This window comes from Prionailurus bengalensis, chromosome A1, assembly GCF_016509475.1.
Source record: "Prionailurus bengalensis isolate Pbe53 chromosome A1, Fcat_Pben_1.1_paternal_pri, whole genome shotgun sequence".
Lineage (NCBI taxonomy): Eukaryota > Metazoa > Chordata > Mammalia > Carnivora > Felidae > Prionailurus > Prionailurus bengalensis.
Window position 1 is genome coordinate 196,816,861 of NC_057343.1, and position 25,925 is coordinate 196,842,785.

At 47.9% G+C, this 25,925-nt stretch overlaps 1 protein-coding gene across 1 annotated transcript in view; it reads left to right on the plus strand.

Moving 5' to 3' along the window:
* CCDC69 (coiled-coil domain containing 69) overlaps positions 1-25,539 on the plus strand; it is a 47,725-nt gene extending 22,186 nt beyond the window's left edge. Inside the window, exons 3-10 of the mRNA XM_043573871.1 lie at positions 6,125-6,194; positions 8,709-8,815; positions 9,341-9,428; positions 18,892-18,965; positions 19,951-20,052; positions 20,523-20,642; positions 21,563-21,660; positions 22,404-25,539. Of these exons, the coding sequence (XP_043429806.1) occupies positions 6,125-6,194; positions 8,709-8,815; positions 9,341-9,428; positions 18,892-18,965; positions 19,951-20,052; positions 20,523-20,642; positions 21,563-21,660; positions 22,404-22,581 (837 nt within the window). The 3' untranslated portion in view covers positions 22,582-25,539. The remainder of the gene's footprint in view (positions 1-6,124; positions 6,195-8,708; positions 8,816-9,340; positions 9,429-18,891; positions 18,966-19,950; positions 20,053-20,522; positions 20,643-21,562; positions 21,661-22,403) is intronic.
* The last annotated feature ends 386 nt before the right edge of the window (positions 25,540-25,925 follow it).

Here is a 25,925-nt window from a genome sequence, read left to right on the forward strand (position 1 = left end):
CCACTGGGGAGTTTGCCATTGGGTTGGGGAGCAAGGTGGCTGTCTGGCAGGGTTACCTGTGCTCTCGGCACGTCTCTTGCCCTGCCCCGGCCACTGACGTCGTTTTCTGCCCCACTCCTTCAGGGTCTCAGACTGACCCAAATGCCAGAAATGGTGCACGCTGCCGTGTCCAGCACCAGGCCCTCTAAGGTGATCAGAACTGGCAGACGCCCTGGGAAGCTGGTAGGGGGCCGGAAAAGGTAGGCTCTGGGGAGGAAGAAAAGGAATGTGGTGCATTGGAAAGCCTTTGTCTGGGCCTCAGCCTCTCTTGTCTGTGAATGAGGATGAGCTCTGCATTCAAGGCCTGCCGTGCCGACTGCCATGGTCTGACTCAGTAGTGCTGGTGCTTAAGAGGCAGGTGGTTCTGTCCTCCCCTGAGGTCTCATTCATCAGTCGATCAGATAGGAGCAGTCGAGACCACATCCGCCCCTGACTGGGGTGCTCTGGGGGCATCACAGGTGTTCAGAGAATAGGCGGTGGCCCACCAGCCCAGCCGAGTGCAGGCTGGCCCTCCTCCCTTTAGGTCGGTCGTATCACCACACTGATCTGTGTCCCCGGGGCAGTCAGTTGTGGCTGACCCCACGCTGTATGATATGAACAAATTGAACTAAATCTTCACCGCCCCAGGTACTGGGAAAATGAAATCAAATTCCGGCATTACTTTGGCAAAATACTTCTGCCCATTTTAGAGGTAGGGAAGCTGAGGCCTTTGTGTATGGTGATCAGAGCCTCTGTGATTTGGGTGGGAACGCTAATTTCTCAACCGCTCTGAACTTTTAGGCCTTGCCTTTCCTCCCGCTTCTGGAGGGGGCCCTTGGGGCCTCCACCCCCACCTCCTTCCTGCCTCTACCTCAGCCAATAGGCTTGGCCTGTGGTTGGTAAGCTTCTGAAACTACTGGTGTGGGGCCCCACCCACACTGAGTCCAGACACAGGAAAGGCAGCTCAGATACTGCAGGGACTGAGTCCCTCGAGGCCCCAAATCATCTGTCCCCTACACTTCAGCTACTGGGATCAATCTGGTGTTTGCATAAAGGAAACGGAAGGGCCTCCAGCCTCCTTGAATCCGGGTTCTCATTAGGGCTCTGCTCCCCTGCTTTGAGGCCTCTGGCAAATGCTGCCCATCCCACCACTGGGCCTCAGGTTTTCCATCTGGAAATAGGAGGTGGGGATTGGAATAAACTGTCTCCAGGGGCCCTTCCAATCCTGCCTTCTGGGTCCCAGGAAGCGTTCCTCGGCCAGAATAGGTGTGATAGAACTATGTGGCCAAGGCAAGTTAGGGGACAGGAAAGGAACAGGTAACTAAAGGGTCCTTTGGTTACTGAACTCTCTAAGCTAAGCAGGAATAACGAGGGCATATGTCATACCACTCCATCAGAAATACACAAAGTCCGAAGGCCCACGGAAAGCATGGAGTGATGGTCCCCACAGCGAGGTTAGTGATGGTCCTAAAGTGTCTTCAGGAGGCTGAGCTATCCTCAGGGCTGCCCTTGGCTTCCACTGTAGCAGGAGTCCCAAGGTGAGGAAGAGCTGGGCAGCTCCTTCTGCCTTACTCACTCTTGCCTGGTGCGGCTCACAATTTGAGGGAAGTAGACTATGGAAATTCACCTGTGCTACAAAGTACTACAACCCGGGGAATACTCAACAGAGCCCTCTGATACAATGTTAATGCTGGTGGGTTTCACATCCCATCTGCACTTTATGCTTAGCGGAGGTCTTTCCTTGCTGAACATCAAGGATACTTCACAGAATTTCAGACTGTTGGAGTTAAAGGTCCGCTGTGATCTCTCAGTCCAACCTGCGAAATGAAGGTTGCCTCTTCTTGCACGCTACCAGTGACGGAGAACTCGCTACCACCGCCAAACCCCAACCTCTAGTAAGGCAGCTTATCTCTGTTCCGGGGACAGTTCTGAAATTCTTCTTCATGCTGAACTGAAACTTCTCGAAACTTCTAGTCCTCAGCCACAGTCCTGCCCTCCAAGGCTGTGGGCCACACACTAGAGCTTCCACCTTAGGATAGTCCTGTGAGATTTGAAGGCAGTGGCCAGGTTTTCTTGTCTGTTCTTGAGGCGGACCAACTTGTTCTGTTCATAGCACCTCCCATACTTTGGTTTCGTGCCTCCTGCCACGTCTTGTCACCTCCTTCTGGATGCATTCAGTTTGTCAGTTTACCCTTCAAAATGCAAGCATATTCGAGGGGTCTCACTAGACCCGATGGGAGCTCATCTGGCACCGCCCTCCCTCTCTGCCCTGACTGTGCCACATCCCGTTACAGACCAGGTTTGCTTCAGGTTGAACCCAAGGCAGGGGTCTGGTCTGCTTGAACAAGAAGATGGGCCCCACAACCATGGTTGCTGCCAAGATATAAAGGCCCTGTTTCCAGCCTTATTAGTTGAAGGGCTGCCCTTGAGTTCAAAGGAACTGAAGAGAACACCTGTTCCAACCCTGGTGCATGACAGATAGAGAAACTGAGGACCAGAGTGGGGGACTTGCCTAATGTCTCATAGTAAAGCTGGAACCCGGGTCTCCAGGTGTCTCCCCCAGTCCTGTGTTCTCCCTACGTCCTGTGCTGCCAGCTGCCCCTCGAGCTCTCTTCTCCCAAGTTTCTCTTAACTCAGGAAACCCCACTGACCTTGCTAGCCCTCCTCCAGAGCTCAGTCCGAATGCCCCACCCCCAGCCCTGGGCCTCCCCGCTCTGCTTTTGGAAGGGGAAATTCTTGTGTTCCCCTCCCAGCTCCTGTCCTCTCCCACTGCAGGGTGAACTCTGCTCCGTGGCCTCTGAGGAGGAAGCTGCCAGAGTCCCAACCTGGGGATTTTCCATGCAGTAGTTGCTTATCAATTCCTACTCGGCCCTGGGCTCTGTGTCCCCAGGCTTTCGTGATATCCGAACCACCTGCACAGATGGGCAGATGGGAGCTTCCTGGCACGTGTACCACCCTTGGATTCTGTGGGTCTAGAACTGGGCCTGCGGGCTGCGTTAAACAAGCACTCTAGGTGGTTCTAATACGGGAGGCCCATAGGCCACATTCCTAGAAATACTGTTCTGGGCATCCTAACACACATGCCTGGACAAATCCCAAGTGGATTTCAAAAATGGTCCTGGTCCTCAAGGAGCCCCTTGGCCTAGCTGGAGAAACCTGGGTAGCCAGGTAGGTACTCACATGGGTGTCTGAACACACACTGGAGCATAGAGCTGATAGGAACTAACTCAGCCCTGGGGAGAGACCGAGGAGAAATGTTACATGAACTCAGCCCGGAAGCCTGAGAGTGTACGTCATGCTGGGATGGTCTTGAGCAGCTTGGGATGCTCTTGGACACGTGGATGTGCATATTGGGACCAGAAGTACAATAGGCCTGTTTAGTTGGGCCCAGCAAATTTGCCGATTATTTTGTAAAAATGATACTGTTCCATGTTGGCAAGGTTGCAGTGACACTGGCCTTCTTGTGTGCTTTTAGTGGGTGAGTTCTTTTAACCTTTCTGGAGGGTAGAACCCATAGCTTTGGCTATGTAAAAAAGTCAGTATGTTCACTAAAGCATAATTCGGAAATTAAAAAATGGAAATAATTCAAATACTCATGCAGATTATGCATTAAATGATTGAACTCATCCACAAGGATGTAATGTTTGAGTCATGAAAATTAATATGTGTACAGAATATTTAATGCCATGTAGTAAATGCTCATAAATATATTTGAAAAATTAAAATATCAGGAAGCATAGGTAACATTCCTTTAATGAATAAATTATTACTACTACTATAATCGGAAGAAGATGTTTACAAATATTTACTAAGGAAGGAAGGAGGCTGAGGAGGACGGTAGCCTGAGGACGGATGGTGATGAGTCTTGGATGTTATTTGACGGAGTAATCCTGGGAGTGGTTTCGTTAGGATCTGGGGACTCAAGCGCACAGTCACATCCTGCCTGTGGTCTGGAGGCTGTTCGTGGAGAAGAGTTTTTCACTTCTCTGTGGCTGTTATTTGGGAGACGACAGTTTCTCATGAGCTTTATGATCTGACTTCAGGCCAGTCTGAGGGAGATCTCCCAAAGTATTTCAGGGTCTTTGTTCTTCAGAAAGTAACAAACTCAGGCAATGTTTGAGCTCTTAGAATATGTCAGACATTATAGGTGCATTATCCCATCTAATCCTTAAAGCAACATTAGAAATCCGAGGTTTGAAGAGCCCATACAGTCACACAGGGTTTGATTTAAGATTCGAATCCAGGTCTGGGTAATTCTAGAATCCCAGAGTTCTTAACCACGCAGCTCCAGTCTCTAAAGGGCTGAGGCTTGGTTCTTTTTTTTTTTTTTTTAATGTTTATTTGATTTATTTTTGAGGCAGAGAGAACAGGGGAGAGGCAGAGGGAAAAGGGGAAAGAGGAACCCAAGCAGGCTCCATGCCGACAGCAGAGAACCCAACACAGGGCTCGAACTCAGGAACCGTGAGTTCATGACTTGAGCCGAAGTCAGACGCTTAACTGACTGAGCCACCCAGGCGCCCCAGTGCAGAGACCTGGTCCTGATGTTGATTTTGGCACAGTGTGATGGTGGCTTACCTCCCTGGGCTTCAGTGTCCTTACCTGTAATAGCCCTGCCTGTCAGGGCTATTGAGAGGATCTGAGGTCATAGGCTCTGAGTATGAACACCATGGGGATCGACTAAGACCTCCTTGCCTCTCCTTCACAAAGGAGGGAGCAGGGGCCCAGAAGAGGGAAGAGATTTATCCAGCCAGGCCTGGAATTCAGGAATTCTCAGTCCCATGAAAAACATTCCCAGATTAGTGTAACCAGTCGTGGCAACAGGGATGAGACAACCATTTATCTCCTCCTTCCTGCAGCCCAGGATAGAGAGGCTGGCTCCCGTCACTTCCCCAGATTCCTGCTTTGACAGCTTCCCTGGCTTGTTCCCTGGCCAGGCACCCCCGCTCCCCGGGGCAGGGGAGCTGAGTCTAAACAGGGTGAAAGGAAAACCTACTTGTCAGGCATACCCAGCCACTGAGCAGATTTGAGGCACCAGGGCCTAGGAGAGGTGCCAGGTTGGGTCCAGCTTGTCAGGGGCTCACAACGTACCAGGCTTTGTGCTGGGCACTGTGGGGCAGAAGCAGAAGGTTGTAGAAGCCTTCCCTTGACTTCTCTTCCTCCCCAACCAGAAGTATGCTTCCTAGCAGCGTTTCAGTCATTCTTGATTGTCAACCCATATCAACTCTCCTATTAAAAAATACGATTTATGAAACTTGATTATCTGGGTGCCACTGACACTGCTTTGGGATATAGACTTTGGCATCGGTTCCCTCCTTTGATCCGATCCAACCAATCCTGGCCAAAGTTGGTTAACGTGCCCAGAGGTATGGCTAAGATACCTGACTCTGCCAATTATCCACTAATCTGCTTTGGTTGAGCCCTAACGTCACTCGGCCTCAACTTCCTGATCTTTAAATTGGGCACATTCATATTTCCCAGGTTCATTCTGAAGATTAGCTAAGATAATATAGATAAGACATCATAGTGTCCGGTACATCCTGAGTACGGTGTCTTCCCCCCCCCCCCATCAGTCAAGGTAAGTACCCCTGCCTCCTTATAGTTGGGGGAATACCCCCCTCTAACAAAGAATAAGCATGTAAAATCATGGCTTGGACTTCTGATGCTTTGTCCCCAATATGGGGAACTTGGAAGGAAGTTGTGGTAGCCATAGGCCCTGAGAGGAAAGGGGAATTGTCTCTGAACTAGAGGTTGGGAAATTTCAGCCATAACTGGACTGAGGGTAATAGCAGGAGGTCTGGCCAAGTCCTGGGAGAAGAAAGAGGTGGGCAGGGAGGGCCCCGTGGATGGCAGCACAAACCACAAGGCTCTAAGGACAGGTCAACCAGCATCGAACTCCCCAGTGAGGGTTCGCCTGGAAATGATGAGAAATTCTGCTCTGGGAACCCCTTCCCCTTTGGCTAGTGGGGGAGGCAGCCTAAGTAACTGGATACAGGGCAGGCTCTGGCATAACTGGAAGTTCTGTCTTGCCTTTGGAAGGATCCTACACCCATCCTCACACTGACCTCTACCCTCTACCCTCACGTCATTGTTGTCTCCTTTCTTCCAGAGGCGCCGCAAACCAGATCAGCTACCCAGACCACAGCCACAGGAACTAGGTCCCCTCAATGGGGACACAGGTGAGTGGCCAGGCCTATATATGCCCTCCCCATGATCCATGAGGTTTCCTGCCTTATAACCAACAAAGGTGATATAGCTGTTTAATTATCTCATGAGACCTTAAGTAAGTTACATTAATAGGAGTATCATGTCTAAAATGAGGGAGGTGATAGTCCTGACCTGTACTGGCCTGTTCCTGGCTATTGATGCCATACCTAGAGTGCGGAGTTTATTTCTGGAAAGTACACTTTCAGAAGAATCCAGAAAAATTGGAGGGAGTACAGTGGAAGGCAGATCAGGCTGGTGAGGAATCTAGAAGCCACGTCCTATAAGGAGCAGTTAAAGGAGCAGAGGATGTTCTACCTGGAAAGAAGATACTGCAGTAAAACACAACAGTTCTCTCCAAGTGTCTGAAGTGCCCTCATAGAGAAGAAAGATAAGCCTTGTTCAGTGTGACTCAGAGGTCAGTAGAAGGGCTTCAAGGCGGCAGAAACAGGCAGGCAGAATTCAGCTCAATTTCAAAGGATTTTTTGTGTGATTGTTGTTTTAGAACCATCAGAGCTGCCTCGTAATGAAACGAGCTCTCGTCTCTGAAAGTGTCCAGTTACAGGCTGAAGACTGTCAGGGACGTTATAGATGAAGTTTAAGTTCCAGATCAGCCATGGGACCAGAATTCAGAGGTTCTGTAACCTGCATGTGCACAAGAATTACTTGGGGAACATCAAAGATACGGATTCTGGGGCCCCGCCGCCGACCAAGTAATTAAGAATCTCTGGGAGTGGGGCTGAAGACTATTGTTGGTGACGATATCTGTCTTATAAGCTTCTCCCTGGCTGGGGCCAGGTTGTGGACCAAAGTCTGGGATGCTGAGCCAAATGGTTTGTTTGAGTCTGGGGTTCTCTGTACTTGACCACTGCCATCCCCCAGGACTCAGGGCACTGACTCACTCCCCCAGTGCTGGCTTCCTGCCTGGAGCCCCATTCCGCACCTTTCTCCTCGTGCCCTTTGCCAACCCTGTCGATGGAGCTCTGCAATAATAATACTAACGTTAATAATAATACCTACCGCACCAGTAATGCCAGCCCCTCTAATGCTTGTCATGAGCAATAATGAATATCCAGAGAACATTCCATAAACAATAAAGAACATTTACTGAGCTACTTCTAAATGCCTGGCACTATGCTTCCTGCTCTTTGTGCATAAGCAGGCAGGATACGGTGGTAGTTAGGAGCGTTTGCCGTGGGGTCAGACAGTGTATTCACAGCCCTTCTCCCCAACTGTGAACTGGGTGATCCTAGACAAGTTGCATCACTTCTCTGTCTCTCAGTTTCCTCGTCTGTGAAATGGGGAGAGTGACAGTACCCACCATGTTGGGTTGTTGCGGGGACTAGGCGAGTAGTACCCATGAGGCACTTGGAACGGGACTGGCACATTCCCGGGCATGATATGCTCTCCGTATTCCTTACCTTGCTATTATTATTGCTGTTGCCATTGTTTCCTGATTTAATTATCTCAACAGCCCTGTGAGGTGGGTATTATTATTATCCTGATTTCACATATTGGGTAACTGAGGCACAGAGAGGATGGGTCATGCCCTAGGTCACACCCAGAGCCTACTGGACTCAGAGCTGCGTGGGCAGGGCGGGTTTTGGAGTTTCCCTAAGCAAGAGCGAAGCTTCCTGTTGGCGCCTCCTTCCCACTCATGGCAGCCCCTCTGCCTCCAGCTGGGGGTGGGGCCTGCTAAAGGTCAGGGGTCACACACTCAGACACCTTCAGGCCCCAGCAGGTAAAGCAGGTGATGACGCAGCCCCAGGAGAGAGAGGCAAGGCCTGGGGCAAATGGCAGAGCCACACCCTGGACAAAGCAGGAGACAGGCTGGCCTCAGCTTCATACACTGCCAGTTCTCCTGCTCCTTGAAAACAAGTTGGACAGACATCTGTACATGAAGTAAAAGCTGCCCAGTTAGTAAACCTCAGCAACTAATTTTTTTAAATGTTTATTTCCTTATTTATTTTGAGAGAGAGGAGAGAGACAGCATGAGTGGGGAAGGGGCAGAGAGAGAGAGAGAGGGAGAGAGAGAGAATCCCAAGCAGGCTCCGCATGGTCAGCACAGAGCTTGATGCAGGGGTTTGAACGTGCAAACCACGAGATCATGACCTGAGCCGAAATCATGAGTCTGACGCTTACCCGACTACGCCGCCCAGGCACCCTGCAACTAATTATTTTTTAAATTTAGATATTAGCTAGAGCAAATTGCACCTTTACGGGCTGAGTCTGGCCTGCAAGTTACCAGCTCTGCTGTAGATCCTAGAGGACAACAAAATGAGCCCACTGGCTCCTGCACTCAAGAGGGTCTCCCAAGCCAGAGAGATGTGCGGGGCTGGGGAGGCCTCTGGAGGTTGATCTCCCAACTGAAACCGTTCTTGAGGTGGACACTGGAGTTCTCATCCCTTAGCCCTGGCCTCCCACATCCTCTCTGCTGGACCCTGGCTTCTCCTCCGCTCTGTGTGCATTTTTTGCTTCCTCACTCACAGCCACAACTGTCCAGCTGTGCGCATCTGAGGAGGCTGAGCTGTGCCAGAAGGATATAACCAGAATTCTCCAGCAACACGAAGAGGACAGGAAGAAATGGGCACAACAGGTAAGTCCAGGTGACACAACCCCACCTGTGTTGAGCAGGAAAACCTCCTGCTCAGCTAACCTCGCTAAGTCCCAGAGTGAGGACCAACTTTTGATTTTGTTGTTGTAAGTATCTCTTACTCCATTACCAAGAAGGGAGTCCTTTATCTTTTGAATAAATATTTGTAACTGCTTGCATGTAATTCATTATGTACATTATATGCAATGAAAGGTCGGGAAACACTCTGATGCAGTAGAAAGACTTCCTGCCTGGAGCGGGCATCAGGGTTGGAAGACCCCTACTTGCCTTCCACCTAGACGGTTCTCTAGGAGCCCCCTTCCAAGCCCTAAAGAAGCAAAGTCAGCCACATCTGCTGTGTCTTGGAGGCCTTGTGCCCTCTCTGAACTCAGATTGTCCCCATCACGTAGACGACAGGGTGGGACTCTGATCACCAGCCTCTGCAAAGCTCCAGGGTTCCGGGAGTGGATAAGCGAGGCTGTGCTAAACCTGCTCAATCTCACGCTGCTTACCACTTTCTGTCCCCAGGTGGAGAAGGAGAGGGAGCTGGAGCTTCGAGAGAAACTAGATGAACAGCAAAGAGCCCTGGAGGGAGAGCATGAGGAGGCACTGCAAGGTAAGGATGGAAATGCTTCACTAGCATAGATGTAGAAGGGTCCTTCTTGCGCCCTCACCTCACCGAGTTCACAGGTGGTCTCCCACTGCCGCCTCCCTCCTGCCTCTAGCCCCTCCCCCTGCCTGTAGCCCCTCCCTCCTGCTATGGCCCCTCCCTCCTGCTATGGCCCCTCCCTTCTCTCACTGGCCCCTCCCTCCTGCCTCTGGTCCTTTCCTCCTACCTCTGGCTGTCCCCTCCTGCCTCTGGTCCACAAGCAGTTGGCTGCCTCCGCACTGGAGTCTTCGGGATCCTTGGACTTGTCCTTTCAGGAATGGCTTTAAAACTCTGACGCCATGCTTTGTTTAACCTTAGTTGAGACGTTTTTTCCCTTAAAATTTTAAAAGCAATTCATATTCCTTAAAGGAAATTTGAAAAATCTAGACAAATAGGAGAATTTTTAAATATCCATATTCCTTCCCTACAATGATGACAGCTCTTAAATTTTATGGTTAGGTTATTTATATGGTTAGTTATTTTTTTCAAATAGCTTTCTTTCCTTTTATATGTGATGTAACCATGATAGAAAATTTAGAATCTATGGACTAAACAATACGATCTTACAGCATAGTGGTTACGATCTCAGGCTCTGCAGCCACAGTCCCTGGGTTTGAATCCCAGCTTCCCCTCTTACTGGCTGTGCAAACTTGAAGAATTTAGTTAATCTCATTCCTAGGGTGTTTATGAGAATTAAATGATTTGTTAGACAGATAGATGGATAGGTAAAATTTAGAACAGTGCCTGATATTTCATAAGATACTTAGCAAATAATGATTAGTACTTATTTTATTATTGCAAAAATTAAAATTGTGTATAATTCTACCCAGAACCAGTCACTAGTCACTGTTACCCCTTTAATATATATCCCTTTCACTGTGTGTGTGTGTGTGTGTGTGTGTGTGTGTGTGTGTGTGTGTTTGTATACACCTGGGATATTCTTCTATACACACACACATACACTGGGGGGAGGAGATAAATTGATTTTTCTGTTTCAATAGTATTAACATCTTGTCATTTAACTTCTGTAATATAAGTTTTAGCAACTGCACAGCATTCCAATGCATACCCTTATTCATTTACTGAGCCCCATTGGTTAGGCATTTAGGTAATTTCAAACTTTTGCCACTGTTTGTAATAGCAATGATACTTACACAGTGAACTCTTTTGTAAAATCTTTGCCACATTCATGATTTTATCTTTCAAAAAACATTCTGGTAGAGTTGGTGTGGCAAAGTATATCTATCTATCTATCTATATATATATATACACACACCCATATATATATATATATACCCATATATATATATATATATATATACCCATATATATATATATATATATATATATATATATGAGTAAAATACATACAAGACTTACCATTAGTGACATTTAGTACCTTCACAGTGCCCAGCAACCATCACCCCATCCCGTTCCATCCCGTTACCCTAAAAGTAAATCTCATACCCATCAAGCAGTCACTCCCTGCACCTCCCCAACCTCCTAGCCCCTGATCCACTGGCAGCCACTGAGCCACTCTCCGGTCATGGGTTTAGTCCATTCTGGATGCTCAATAAATGGAATCATACCATCTGTGACCCCCGTGTCTGGCTTTCTTCACCCAGCATAATGTCTCCGGGTGCATCCATGGTGCACATTACATTTGCACTACATTTCTTTTTTTCCCTCCCATTTCAAAAGCTACTCCCTTCCTTTTTATGGCTGAATAATATTCTATTATCATTGGCCTGGACACACCACATTTTGTTATCCATTCATTGGTTGGACACCCTTTGGCCACTGTGCCTTGTGCCACTAGCAGACGCACCTGCTTGTACACCTGCTTTCGGTTTCCCTGGGTGTACGTCTGTCCAGAAGTAGAGTTGCTGGGTCATACAGCACATCTATGCTTAACTTTTTGAGAAACCGCCAACCTGTTTTCCACAGCAGCTGCACCACTTTGCATTCCCGCCAGCAGTGCACAAGGGTTCCAATTGCACCACATCCTCGCCCACACTTGCTATTTTCCATTGTTGTTGCTGTTGTTATTATTGCTGTCCTAGTGAGGCGTGGAGTGGTATCTCACTGCGGTTTTGATTTGCATTTCCCTAATGCCTAGTTTTGCTGAGCATCTTTACATGTGCTTTTTGACCACTTGTGTATCTTCTTTGGCGAAGGTTGCGTGTATTTTTGACGCTATTGAAACAGACCTAGAAAATGCTATACTGGTGTTTCTTTTATTCATCAGTATTTGCATGATCTTTCCCCAGAACTCTCTTTTAAAATACAGTTAGGGGGCGCCTGGGTGGCGTAGTCGGTTAAGCCTCTGAGTCTTGACCTTGGCTGAGGTCATGGTCTCACCGTTTGTGACTTCAAGCCCTGCATCAGGCTATGCACTGATATTGGGGTGCCTGGGTGGCTCAGTCAGTTAAGCGTTTGACTTCGGCTCAGGTCATGATCTCACAGTTTGTGGGTTTGAGCTCCACATTGGGCTCTGTGCTGACAGCTCAGAGCCTTGAGCCTGCTTTGGATTCTGTGTCTCTCTCTTTCTCTGCCCCTGCCCTGCTCATGCTCTCTGTCTCAAAAATAAATAAAACATTAAAAAATACAGTTAGGATTATTTTGTATGTAAAATGTTAAGATCCTGTTCTTTCCATTTGACATTGTTTCCAACATGTTTCCAAATAATCATGCTGCTTCTAAACGTTTATAAAGGTTAGACCACTGCATACATGGTTTTCCTTATTTCCCGTGAGTCTAGACATCTAGATTTTAACTACTGTAAGTAACACTGCACCAAAAGTCTTTTGCATAAATCTGTGCAGACATTTCATGTTATGTCCTTAGATTCCCAGAAATGGAATAACTAGAACAGAGGTCTGAACTTTTAAGATTCTTGAAACATATTGCAACATTAGCACAAAATGTTTTGAAATGGAATTGAAGCCCTCACCCTGGGAATTTGAAGAGTTATGTTTTAATTCCAATGTGCTGTGTGATACTGGGCCTGTCACTCAACTTCAGTTCAGTTTCTACATCTCTAGAATCTACCTTGAATCTCAATTCATTTTCTGTATCTCTACAGTGTACCTTCCCCACCTCATGATGCTATTGTGGGAAAGCAGCTTTGCTGTCTGTGCATTGCTTTGATACTATTTTTTAGCATAATAGATAGGTTGATAAGAAAATGTTACTGTTGTAAAAACCCCAGAGGAGAAGGGACTGCCTATCTTGAATTCTTCCCATCAGTCAGAATTCTTTCTTAGTTATTTCTAAATCACTTGGCTTATATAAGGTGGTACATACATGTGTATTAAATGAATGAACAAAAGCATAGTGGGAGGGGAAATACGGGATTCTATTTGTTTGAGGTGTGGTATACAGATAACTGGGAGAAACAAGTGGTGTTTTTTGTTTTTTAACATTCTGTGTATATCTTGAAGTTTTCTTTATTTTATTTTTTATTTATTTTTAATGTTTTTATTATTTGTTTTTGAGAAAGAGAGCAAGACAGAGTGTGAGCAGGGGAGGGGCAGAGAGAGGGAGACACAGAATCTGAAGCAGGCTCCAAGCTCTGAGCTGTCAGCACAGAGTCCAATGCGGGGCTTGAACTCATGAACTGTGAGATCATGACCTGAGCCGAAGTTGGATGCTTAACCGACTGAGCCACCTAGGTACCCCTGTTTTGTTTGTTGTTTTTTTTTTTCATTTTCTAAACAATGTATGTTACAAAGCAAAGCTTTTAATTTTGATGAATTCCAATTTTTTTTTCTTGTATTGATTATGCTTTTGGTGTTGTATCCTAAAAATTCTATGCCAAACCCCAGGTAACAAAGATCTTCTATGTTGTCTTCCAAAATTTGTATGGTTTTAAATTTTACATTTAGATCTATGACCCCTATAATGGTGTGATTTTTCTTCTTTGGACTGTTAATATGGTGGATTACATTGATTTGAGTTTCTTTCTTTCTTTTCTTCTTTCTTTCTTTCTTTCTTTCTTTCTTTCTTTCTTTCTTTCCTTTCCTACCTTCCTTCTTTCTTTCTTTCTTTCTCCCTTCCTTCCTTCCTTCCTTCCTTCCTTCCTTCCTTCCTTCCTTTTAGGAGTGCACACACATGTGAGTGGGGGGAGGGGCAGAGAGAGAGAGAGAGAGAGAGAGAGAGAGAGAGAATCTCAATCTCACAACTGTGAGCCGAAATCAGGAGTCAGACACTTTAACCAGCTGAGCCACCCAGGTGCCCCTGATTTGAGTTTCAAATATTGAACTAGCCTTGCCTTCCTGGCATAAGCCCTACTTGGTCGTGCTGCTATTATTACCCTTTTTTATATGTTGCTGAATTTGATTTGCTAATATTTTACTGAAGATGTTTGTGTCTGTGTACATGAGGGCAATTGTTCTGTACCATCTGCCCAGTTGAACTTTTAAAGTATGACTTGCCTAATAGAATGAGTTGAGATATGTCCCATTTTCTTCCATTTATGGAAGAAATTATATAGAATTGGTATTATATCATTTTTAAATGTTCAGTCGAATTTGTAAATGAAATCATCTGTTCTCACACATTCGTTATCCAGAAAGTATTTAAGTACAAATTAAAATTCTTTAGCAGTAATAGGAATGCCCAGGTTATGCATTTTACCTTGGGTAAATTTTGGTAGTTTGTAGTTTTTTCGGGAATTGGTACATTTCATTTAAGTTGTCGAGTTTATATGCCTGGAATTGCTCGTAGTGGTCTCTTACTATTATTTTAAATATCTTCTGTGTCTTTGGTGGTATTCCCTCTTAATTTCTTGATATTGGTAGTTGTGTATTCTCTTTTTTCTTTGTCAGTCTTGCTTAAGGTTTATCAGTTTTATTAATCCTTTCCAGAAACCAGCTTTTGGGTTCATTGATTTCTTCCCCCTATTTTCAATTTCATTGATTTCTGTTTATTTCCTTCCTTCTCCTTTTTTTTTTCTTTATACTTAGCTCTTCTTTTTATGGTATCTTAAACTAAAAGCTTAGATTATTGATTTGAGACCTTTCTCCTTTTCTAACATAAGGCTTTAGTGCTATAAATCACCCCCCACCCCAAGCACTGAATTATCTGCATCCCACAGATTAATGTTTTGTTTTTATTTTTGTTCAATTCAAAATATCTTCTGGTTTTCCTTGAGACTTCCTCTTTGGCTCATCAAACACTCATAAGTGTTTAGAGATTTATAGTTCTCTTTCTGTGACTGATTTCCAGTTTGTTTTCATTATGGTCAGAGAACATGGTTTGTATTTTGCTCATCTGATAATTTGTTAAGGTTTGTTTTATGACTCGGGATATGGTCTATCTTGTGAATGTTTCATGTGCACTTGAATAAATGTGTATTCTGCTACTGTCAGGTTGTAGTTTATAAATTAATGAAATCAGTGTGTTGACAGTGTTCAGTTCTTCTATATTGTTACTGATTTTATGCTTCTTTTTTCTAATGAATACTGAAGAGCATAGAAGTCTCCAACTATAATTGTGTCTTTGTTGCTCATTTCAGTTCTGTTAGTTTTTGCTTCATATATTTCAAAGCTCCTTTGTTATGTATATAAACAGGATTACTATGCCTTCCTGGAGAATTGACCTCTTTATCATTATGTAATGACCTTCCTCATCCCTGTAATATTCCTTATTCTTACGTGCACTTCATCTGAAATGAATACAGCCACCGCAACTTTCCTTTGATTAATATTGCTTTTTCTACCTTTTTACTTTTAATCTACCTATGACATATATTTAAAGTGAGTTTCTTTTAAATAGCACATAGTTGGGGGTATTTTTTTTTAAGATCCATTCTGACAATCCCTATCTTTTATTTAGGATGTTTAGATTATTTAGTTTAGTGTTGTTATTGATATGGTTGGATTTAGGTTGTCATTTTTGTATTTGTTTTCTGGTTGTTCTGTTTTTATCCTCTACTTTCCTTTCCCTGCTTTATTTTGGAGTATTCGAATGTTTTTTGTATTCCACTTTAACTTGTCTATGGTCTTTTAATTATATCTCCTGTATAGTTCTTTTTTTTTTAATTCTTTGCTCTTAGAATTACAAAATACTTAAGAGACAACTTAGAATTAATATTTTAAAATTTTTTTAATTTTTATTTATTTTTGAGAGACAGAGAGACAGAGCACAGGCAGGGGAAGGGCAGAGAGAGGGAGACAGAATCCAAAGCAGGCTCTAGGCTCTGAGCTGTCAGCACAGAGCTGGACGCAGGGCTTGAACCCACGAAGCATGAGACCATGACTTGAGCAGAAGTCAAACGCTTAATCGACTGAGCCACCCAGGTGGCCCCAGAATTAATATTTTGCCATGTCGAGTGGAATGCAGAAAGTTTACTATTGCGTAAGTCCCAATCCTCTCTCCTTTTTGTTGTGTTTGTCTTAGGTATTACATCTGCATACACTGAATCCCCCATCAGATAATGTTACACTGTTTACATTGACTTACCACCAATAGTAGTTTAAAGAGCACAAGGAAGAAGAGGAAGAAGAATATTACCCAGGCGTTTACCAGTTTGGTTGCTCTTCCTATAGTCCTGAAGTCTCAAGTTTTCCTCTGGTATCATTTGCTTTCTGTCTGAAGCATTTCCTTAAGCGATTCTTTTAGAAGGTCTGCAGGTGAGGAATTATTTTAGTATTTTTTCATCTGAGAATGTCTTTATTTCACCTTCTTTCCTGAGGATATTTTCACTGGCTATCAGATTCTCGATTCACCGTTCTTTTATTTCAGCCATTTTTATTTCTTATTTACGTTCTTACTTTTTCTCCTCTCCAAGGTTTCTGATAAGAAATCCACGGTCATTCTCCCTGTTGCTTTCTCTAGGTAATGCACTGTTTTTCTCTGCTTCTGTTCCAGATTTTTTCTTGGTTATTAGTTTTCAAAAATGATGTGCCTGGGTGTGGATTACTTTCAGTTTGCTTTCTTTGGGGCTCAGGGAGCGTCTTCGATCTGTAGGTTTACATTTTGCCACATGTGGGAAGCACTCAAACCATCCTTTCTTCAAACACAGTTTGTGTACTACGCTCTCTCTCTTCTCTTTCTGAGACTCTGATGCACGAATGTTAGACGTTTCCGGATTGTGTCATGGGTCCCTGAGGCTTTGTTCATTGTTGTCCAATCGTTTTATCTCTCTATTGTTCAGACTAGATAATCTCTATTGATCTATATTCAAGGTCACTGGCTTTTACCTATGTCATCTCTGTTCTGCTACTGAGCCCACCCAGGAAATTTTTGAATTTCATTTATCACATTTTTTAGTTCTAAAATTTCCTTTTGGTTCTTTTTAATAGCTTCTATGTGTTTGCTCAGGCTTTCTATCTTCCCATGCTTTTCAAGAGTATTCACCCTTACTTCATGAAGCATTTTTTATATTAAAAAAAATTTTTTTTAATGTTTATTTATTTTTGAGAGTGAGAGAGAGACAGAGTGTGAGAGGGGGAGGGGCAGAGAGAGAGGGAGACACAGAATCCAAAGCAGGCTCCGGGCTCTGAGCTGTCAGCACAGAGCCCGACACGGGGCTTGAACTCATGGACCGTGGGATCATACCTGAGCTGAAGACGGACGACCAACCAGCTGAGCCACCCAAGCACCCAGATCATGAAGCATTTTTGTATCGGGTGCCTTAAAGTCTCTGTTAATAATTCCAACATCTGTAGCATCACAGTGTTGACATCTGCTGAATATCTTTCCTCAGCCAAGTTAAGATTTTCCTGCTTTTGCCGTTTGGATTCGTATGCTGAGTAATTTTGTATTATATTCTGAAATGATGTGAATACATACGATTCTGACTCTTGTTTCAGACTGTTGGTTCCATGGTACTTTGAATTCTGGTCTTCTTCCCCCCTCTGCCTGCTACCATTTACCTTTCGCAGTCTGCAAATAACTACTCTATTCAGTCTGTCTAGGTTTCATAGCTACATTCAGTGGGACAAACTATATGGAGTTTACATTTTCCATCTTACCTGGAATCAGAACCCGTCTTTTTTTTTTTTAAGGTTTTTGGGGTTTTTGTTTTTGTTTTTGTTTTTGTTTTTTTTGAGACAGAGAGAGACAGAGCATGAATGGGGGAGGGACAGAGAGAGAGGGAGACACAGAATTGGAAGCAGGCTCCAGGCTCCAAGCCATCAGCCCAGAGCCCGACGCGGGGCTCGAACTCACGGACCGCGAGATTGTGACCTGAGCCGAAGTCGGACGCTTAACCGACTGAGCCACCCAGGCGCCCCCAGAACCCGTCTTAATAGGCAAATTAACAAATTAGGCCCGTGATTTGGAAAAAGTTAGCCTGTAGGTTTCAAACAGCTGATCTTTTCCATTTTGACAGCTCTGACACATTTATGTCACTGAACACTGTTTTTGTGTGTGTGTCACTGCCCACTGTGACGCAGGCCCATGTATACCTGGGCCTTTGGTCGTATGAAGCTCTTTTTTCCCTGTCCTCTCTGTCCTATTTCCCATCCCGCCCACTGGTTGGTCACTTCTCAGTTGTCTTCTTTCAGCGGAGACAAGGGTAGAATTTTCCATAAGGAGCTCTACAAAGGAGGAGGGATAATAAATACAACTATACTGGGGCACCTGGGTGGCTTAGTCTGACCAAGTCCAACTCTTGAGACCAGCTCAGGTCACAATCTCGTGAACCATGAGGTCACGCTCTGCACCGGACCTCCTGCTGACCACACCGGGCCTGCTTGGGGTTCTCTCTCCTCTCTTTCTCTGCTCCTCACACGACTGCTCACACACGCATGCCACTCTCTAAATAAATAAATAAATAAATAAATAAATAAATAAAACTATATTGATTGGGGGGAATCAATCAAGGGAAAGCCCTTGAGTGTCCTTTTCTCATGCCATCCTTCGGCCATCCCTTAGTGACAACTCACTTCACAGTTGAGGCAATGGGACTTTTAGGTATTCGAGGTGATATTCTCAAGGTTTCTCACTTGTGAAGAAGCAGAATCAGGGCAAGGTAGATTTCCCGGCCCCGGGGCGAAAGGTACCGACTGCAGTTTTGTGCCAGTGGTTTGATGAGTGATGATTTAACGGTTTCAAAGTTTGGGTAACCCAGCTTGCAAAACATTGGCTCTGTGCACGGTCCGTGGCGTGGTGAACAAAATGAACAAGGTCGCTGCAGGATCTTTGGGGTCTTGGCCTCAGTGAGGCGTGGGCGGCCCCACAATCTGGTAGGGTTCACGGTTCCTCCGAGGATATAATTTCTTTCCATTTCTATGAGCTTTTGTTAAATATCTCCTATATTTCTGGCACAGCTGTAAGCCCAGTAAACAAAGATTGAATAAGACCGTCCCCAGACCCCCGGCCCCTGGGGGGCCCTGCTAATCACACGGGTTCTCCCGCCCTCATGGCGCCTGCCAGAAAGCTATAGGGTGTCTGAGCTCACAGAGGTCTCCTTTCCCTGCAGTCCTCCGGGCCTCCCATGAGCAGGAGAAGGAAGCCCTCACCCACTCCTTCCAGGAGGCCAAGGCAGCCCTGCAGGTGAGAAGAGCTGGGCCATGGCAGACTCTGCCAGGGGAGGGGAGGGCCTGCGGGAAAACAGCACGGCCTCCACTTAAGTGTGAGGGACAGGGACGAGTGTCTTCCGTGTATCCAGCCCCTCCATGTGGCGACTGGGCTATCAGCTCAAGAGGACTCGCTCTGAGATTAGGGTTGGCCTGCTTTTCGAAGGACTGTTGGAGGATCTTAGAGACCTCATGGACCGGGCACCACAGTGTGACTGGGCTGGCGGGCGGAAGCACGAAGGAAGGTGTCTGAGCCAATTTGTCAGGTCAGGCACTTCCCAGAGGGATGAAATCTTAGCTGGAACCTGAAGGATGGGTTGGAATTCTTCAAATGAAGAAGGGTAAGAAGGATGCCCTAGGCAGAAAACAAAACAAAACTGTGCTTAAAGACTTGGAGAGGGGAGGGAAATACGGAGTACGTGTGGAACTGAAAGAAGTCCAAGATGCCTGGGGTGAAGGGTATGAGTGGGAGAGAGCTGAGGTTGGACAGGAGGCCAGGGCCAAACTGTGGGGCCTGGGGGCCATATCGAAGCCCTGCTCTACCCTGAAGGTAATGGGCAAGGTTGGGGTGCAGGATACTCCTGACAAGGGAGAGTAGGAGGCAGGAATGTACCCAGCAGCAGAAGGACTGGTGTGATGCCTGGCCGCAGGAGCAGCAAGAGGGAAGACTGGGAAAGTGCAGAGCCTGGCATGGTTGGGCTTTGAATGCCAAGTTAGCACCAGCCTCAAACACCGGGACATTGTCCCCAAGGGCATGGGAAGCCATTAAGGCTCTATGACGAGAGATAGGGCTGGCGTGTTTCAGGCAACGGTTGAAGCAAACCAAGCCTGCATTGTTGGGTAGGACAGAGTGAAGATAGATGGAAGAATCCTAAACTGACCCTTTTCCGGGATGCACAGAAGTCCACCTTCAGCCTTTATGAACCAGGCTTTGACCATCTCCCTCCCGCTCCCTTCTCCAGGAGACCATTGATGGACTGTCCTCACAGCTGGAGGTCTTCCAGGCCAAGATGAAGAGGGTAGAAGAGTCCATTCTGAGCCGAGACTATAAGAAGCACATCCAGGTGGGTGGCAGAGAATACTTTTCCTTCTTGAATCTCCAGGGAGGTCAGGGTCTGGGCAGCAGGAAAGGCCAGGCCTTCCTCAAGGCCAGGGCTCAGACCTGAGCCTGGAAGAAACAGGGTCCCCGTGTCACTGTGGGGAAAGAAAGACTTAGAGCACAGGGGGGATGGTAAAATGCTTAGGTTCTGGATTCAGGAGGAACGAGGTACAAAGAGCTGACCTACCACTTAGCGTGAGTGACTTACCCGATCGGCGCTGCGGTTCCTCAGCTGGGGTGGTAGTGGGGCCTTCCTCCAAGGGCGTCATTAGGCTAGAATGAGATCACGCGTAGTAAGTACTTACCGTGAGCCAAGAGAAGGAGGCGGCATGTGAGAGGCAAACAGTGATTGGGAGGCACAATGGGGAAGAGGCGGGTAGCCCCTGCCCCTCTCTCCCTGCTGGTCTGGTGAGATCACTTCGTGTCCCCATCTAGGATTACGGAAGCCCCAACCAGTTCTGGGAGCAGGAACTGGAGAGCTTACACTTTGTCATCGAGATGAAGAACGAGCGTATCCATGAGCTGGACAAGCGGCTGATCCTCATGGAAACAGTGGTGTGTGACTGGAAGGGGGGTGCTGGGAAGATACACCTCGGGCTTCTGTTTTCCGGGCATTTCCTCTGTAAAGTGTGTGGAGGGAAGGCAGTTTGAGGAGGCTCCAGCCTGGTCCACCCCAGCTTTGACCTGCCTTCCATGCTGGCCCTGGGAACGGCTGTGGCCTGTCTGTGGCCAGTCCGGGTCAAGCAGTGGCTCCTTCTCATAGGGCCTCCGTGCTTTTCTTGACTATTCATGTTTCTCTAGCTTGGGTGACACCAGGGCAGGTAACCTGGCTAATCAGGAGGGGCTGGCAGATATCCCCTGTCAGGCAGGGGCCGGGGAAGAAGCCGAGGCTGAAAAATCGGACCGACGTAGGAGGCCACAGTGAGCGAGGACAGGCCTGGGGAGTGGTGGGCGTTGGGCACACAGATGGCTTTGTCTCCAGGAGAAGGGAGGCCTTGGGAACCCGGGGCTGAGTCCAAACAGAGGTGATGTTGCTCTGGAAGGAGTCTCCCCACCCGCGTGTACCACACAGCCTGCATTCTAATCAGGCCCGTCTCAGAGAGTCCCTGGGAATTCTGTTCAACCACGCTTGTGGAATAGTATAACAGACACACGTAATTTTATTTATATAGATCATATCCTTCTGACTTTGGGAGAACCAAAAATATCCATTCTCTTATGAACTGATGGAAATGTTACGTGGGAGTGGCTGTGTTCTTTTCCTACATCTCATGTGGCAAAATCGAAAGTTGGCAGCCCTGTGTCCCCTCCTTAGTTACATACTTTTTTTAAAGTAATCTCGTTGCCTCACGAAATGTAACATCTAGTCCAGAATGAGTCGGTGTTTTCAGTGACCACAGATAAGAGGGAGGTGACGAAACACACTGTGCCATGTGAGTCGGGTGGCTTTCTGAGCTCCTTCTGATGTGTTGCAGAAAGAAAAAAATCTGATGTTGGAGGAAAAAATCACCACTTTGCAGCAGGAGAATGAGGAGCTGCATGTCCGGGGCCGCAACCAGATGGTTATGTCAAGGTAGCTGCCTCCCTGCCGCCTCTCCTCCCACCCCCACCCTTTTGGCCAAAATCTCTACTGAGGAGGGTCTCTGAGAAGCCTGGGGAATGGATTGGCAGGTAGGCCCAGGCCTTTCTGGGGAATGTCAAGAAAATGGGAGTCAAGAATCCCAAGGGACCCAGCTCTGCCTAGAAACCTGTCTCAGTGCCCTGACTGCTATCTGTCCCCATCCTGGCTGAGCAGGCTCCACGGCAAAGCCCAATACAGGAAGAGAGGACAGGAAATTTCTAGCTGAGGTGACCTAATGAATGAATGAATGTACATGAATGAATGAACTCGTTCGAAAGGCTTAGCAAATGAGAGCCTGCCTCATGGGTCAGACATAATTCGTTGAATACTTTACATATGGTCTCACCTAATCGTCATAATTACTCGAAGAGCTGGGTGCTCCTATGATCAGTCCCATTGTACCCATGAGGACGCTGAAATTTGTCAAGAGTCAATAACTTGTCCAAGGTTACACCGCTAACTAGTGGGGCGGATCTGAACCCGGAGCTGTCTGCCTGGGAGGGCCGGGCTCCACTGTCAGCCAATCGAATGAATGGCCTCCTGCACACAGGCAGAGGACAGGACGACAGGGCGGTGGGGGCCCTGGAGCGGGCTGGCGGCCCATCCGAGGAAGGCCTCCCAGAGGAATGGGTTGGTCTGTGCGGCCGCTGTCGGGCTGCTTCCCCCTGGCGACGTCGGCCCATCTCCATCCACAGGCAGCTCTCGGAGGACCTGCTTCTCGCCCGCGAGGCCCTGGAGAAGGAGTGCCAGTTGCGGCGACAGCTCCAGCAGGAGAAGGAGGAGCTGCTGTACCGGGTCCTCGGGGCCGACGCCTCCCCTGCCTTCCCTCTGGCCTCAGTCACCCCCACCGAGGTCTCCTTCCTCGCCAGCTAGGACGCAGGGCCAGGACGCCTGTGGTCACAGCGCCCTCTTGAGGATTTACCAGAGAAGACAGCGGGGGCCTCTTGTTCCATGCCCAGGAGGGGCGGAGGGCAGGAGCGAGATGGGCAGCCAGGGTGTGAGCCCAGGGAGCCCTGAGGGCTTGGGCCGTGCAGGATCACCCACCGGGCTTTGAGGCCCCAGAAGCACCTTCCCCTGAGTTGGCCCAGGAAACAAGCAAAGAGGAGTCCTTCCATCCCTCCCAGCTCTCTCCGTCCAAATCAGGGAAGTCCCGAGCTTTTCCCAGGGGCAGCCAGTGCCACTGAGGCCATCTGACGAAGAAGTGACAACCCACTGGTCCTGACTTGTCAGCTCCCCCCTTCCCCGAGATGTTCCCACCTCTGGTCGGGCCCTCCCTCAGCCTCAGGTTACCTCTCCTCTAAAACAGCCAGGGGAACCCAGCAAATGATACTTGAGTCACTACAGTGCCCCATTCTAGGATGGTGCGAGGCTCAGACCAGGGGCTGGGGGACCGGAAAGGAAGTGGCCCGCACCCTGGGAATCAACAGGGAAAGGCGGGCCGCTGGTAAGGGGGTCACTGGAGGCCCTTGGGGCTGGGGCTGGGTATGGTGTGGGGCAGGCGACTGCTCCCGGTCCCGGAGTCTTGCTCAGCCCAGGGGTTAAGCCAGAGCAACTCCTCAGCCCTCCTGGTCCCTCAGTCTCAGTGACACCCGGGTACACGCAGAGCTGGGACCTCATCCCCATACCGACAAGGAAACCAAAGTGGGGGGTGGGGCCCCCAAAACAAGGGCTAGGACCTCCTCTGTCATCCAGCTCTTCGCGTGTTGTGCTTGTTTTTCTCCCCAGGCTCCGGAAGGATCAGATGTGTGACTTAGTCTTTCTCCTCTGACCTCTACCTGCCCCACTCACTTCCGGTCCCTCTCTTACTCCTCCCTATCTTGACTCCTTCTACCACCCCTAATGCCAGGCGCCAGGACCCCGGAATGTGGCCCTCAGCTTCCCCATCCGTGCAGAGAGGCAGCTAGAGTAACCAACCTCAGCATGCCTGTCCAGCCCAGACCGTCCGTGGGTTTACTGTTCTTCTCAGGAAGCTTCAGGTCATCTGGATGCCATCATGATAACCCCTCCCCTGCACAGAGCATTTTAACTCAGTGCTCTCGGCTACACTTCCCTCCTGGTTCTTGAAGCCGGTTCTTATCCCTCTTCAGCAGCAGAGCAAACAGATCACAGGAGCCAGAGGGCCTTGCCTGAGATCCCTCAGCAATAGCCCCAGGCCCCAGGCCAGCAAGGAAGAAAAGACAATCCAGTAGAACGGAGGTTTCCTCCATCATCCCAGATCCCAGACTGCCTTCTTTATTCCCCTGGATATGGTCTGGTCTTTAGCCATGTGTAGTTCTGGGAGTTCAGATGCGACTGTTTCTCCATTTCTCCCCTAGTAGGGCTAGAGGAGTGCTGAGCTGTTTCTCCAGCCATAGGAAAACAAGGTATCTATCTGGGAGCCTTGGGAACAGCTCTGGAGAGAAGTGCACACATAGTTCTTCATGCAACTTTTCCCAAAGCTTGTCTGGGATACACTCATTCATTGCACATTAATAGGCATGACCAAGAAAAGAATCGATGGCCAAGTAATTTGAGAAACTCTAGATTCAGTCCAGTTAAACAGATCTGCAAAGTGCAGGACTTCTCAGAACCTTTAATATGGTAACGTGCACTACAAATTTCCAAGAAGGAAGCAGTGTCCAGCATTTTCTAAACTCCTGCGACCAATTTTCTACCCCAGCCTAAGCACTTCAGGCTGCAGAATGCACTTTAGAGAGCACGGTTTTGAGAGGGGCCGGGCTGGAGAAGGGGCAAGTCATGGGGAGCAGGGTTTCCCTCAAGTAACCTATGGTGGATGCAAGGAGATAAACTGTGGTCATGGTCTCACACTGGGGCAGACAAGCCGTGGAAACAATGGTATTGTGTTTATCTGGCCCCTGTGTTTTCCTGGAACAGGGAGGAGGTGGCTCCTCTCTGAGGACCTTTGCCAGTGGCAGGAATCATTGAGGAGTATGGTCTGGGCTTGGGTGACTCATCAGTGACTCTGTACTCCCTCCTGGACTTCTGGTACCCCACTGGCCCTAGCTTTGCCCAGCCTTGGAGTGGGGCCCGATGTTGGAGTGATGGCTGGCCATTAGAAGAGGTCATGGGTGGGCAGAGTCTCAGGGGTCAGTGCAAAGGCTCTTTCTGCTCTGCAGGGGACAACGGCTTGGCATAACAACACCAAGGTTCACACAGTTACCTACCCCTGTTTCTGCCCGCTGCTCCACACCAGGATGCCTGCAGCCAGGGACAGAGCTAGGAAGGGGCAGGGGACACATGAGAGCTTCTGGTTACACGGACGCGGGTGGTGGCAGTCCCCGTGCCCTGAAGGTTGGTAGCCCTGCAGGTGTAGATGCCAGAGTCCCCAGCCCGGGCCTCTTCCACATGCAGGGTACTCCCTGCCTCCTGCTGTACCTGGCCCTCTTGGCGAACGACACTGGCCCACTCGCTGACGTAGGGGGGTCGGCCCAGCTGCAGGGACAAAACATAACTGTCCATCAGCTACCCCAGGTGTCATCTCTGACTTAGGCGCCAGCAGGCAAGTAAGAGGTACTGTGTCCCTTCAGGGAAAGGGAGAGTGACTCGCCCAAGGTCACACACATATATCAGAGCACCTGAAAGGCCAGGTTCTTTGTGGGAAATGTGGGCTTCTCAAGTCCCTGGGGAGAAGCTGGGGTCTCCTATCCTACTCAAGGAGACACAGGAAGTGACTTGGCTGGGAGCAGCACCCCGTGATGTGGGTTTTGCGGCACTCTGGTTTTGTGGGGTTGTTAATGGGTGCTGCCTCCCCAGAGAAGGGGAGGTGGGGTTCTATTATGAAAATTGTTTGAGAAACACTGAGTCAAGTAAAATTAAACTGGGGAGACTCCGGCCACTGAGTCTGTCACATGTGCATGTGAGTTTTGAATCTCCGAGGCAGGCGATGGTTATAAGAGGCAGTGTTTTCCTAAAAGCACTTTTTTGGGAGGTTGGGGCTGGACTTTCTGGTATGCTACCATTCCAAGGAACATGTTTGAGGAAATGCTAGCACAGCGAAGCCATGTCTCCCAACCATGAGTGTGTTCTTTACCGCTTGCTGGGTCTCAGTTTCCATTTTTGACAAATGGGAGGATTATCCCCCATTCGTTCCCTTCTAAGGCCTCTGGGGAGCTCACCTTCACCTTGTCTTTGCTGGGTCCAGCCCACCCTCCGAGGCTCATGTCAAATCCCACTCTTCCAGGAAGGCTTTTTAAGAATTCCTGAAGTTTTCAGTGCTG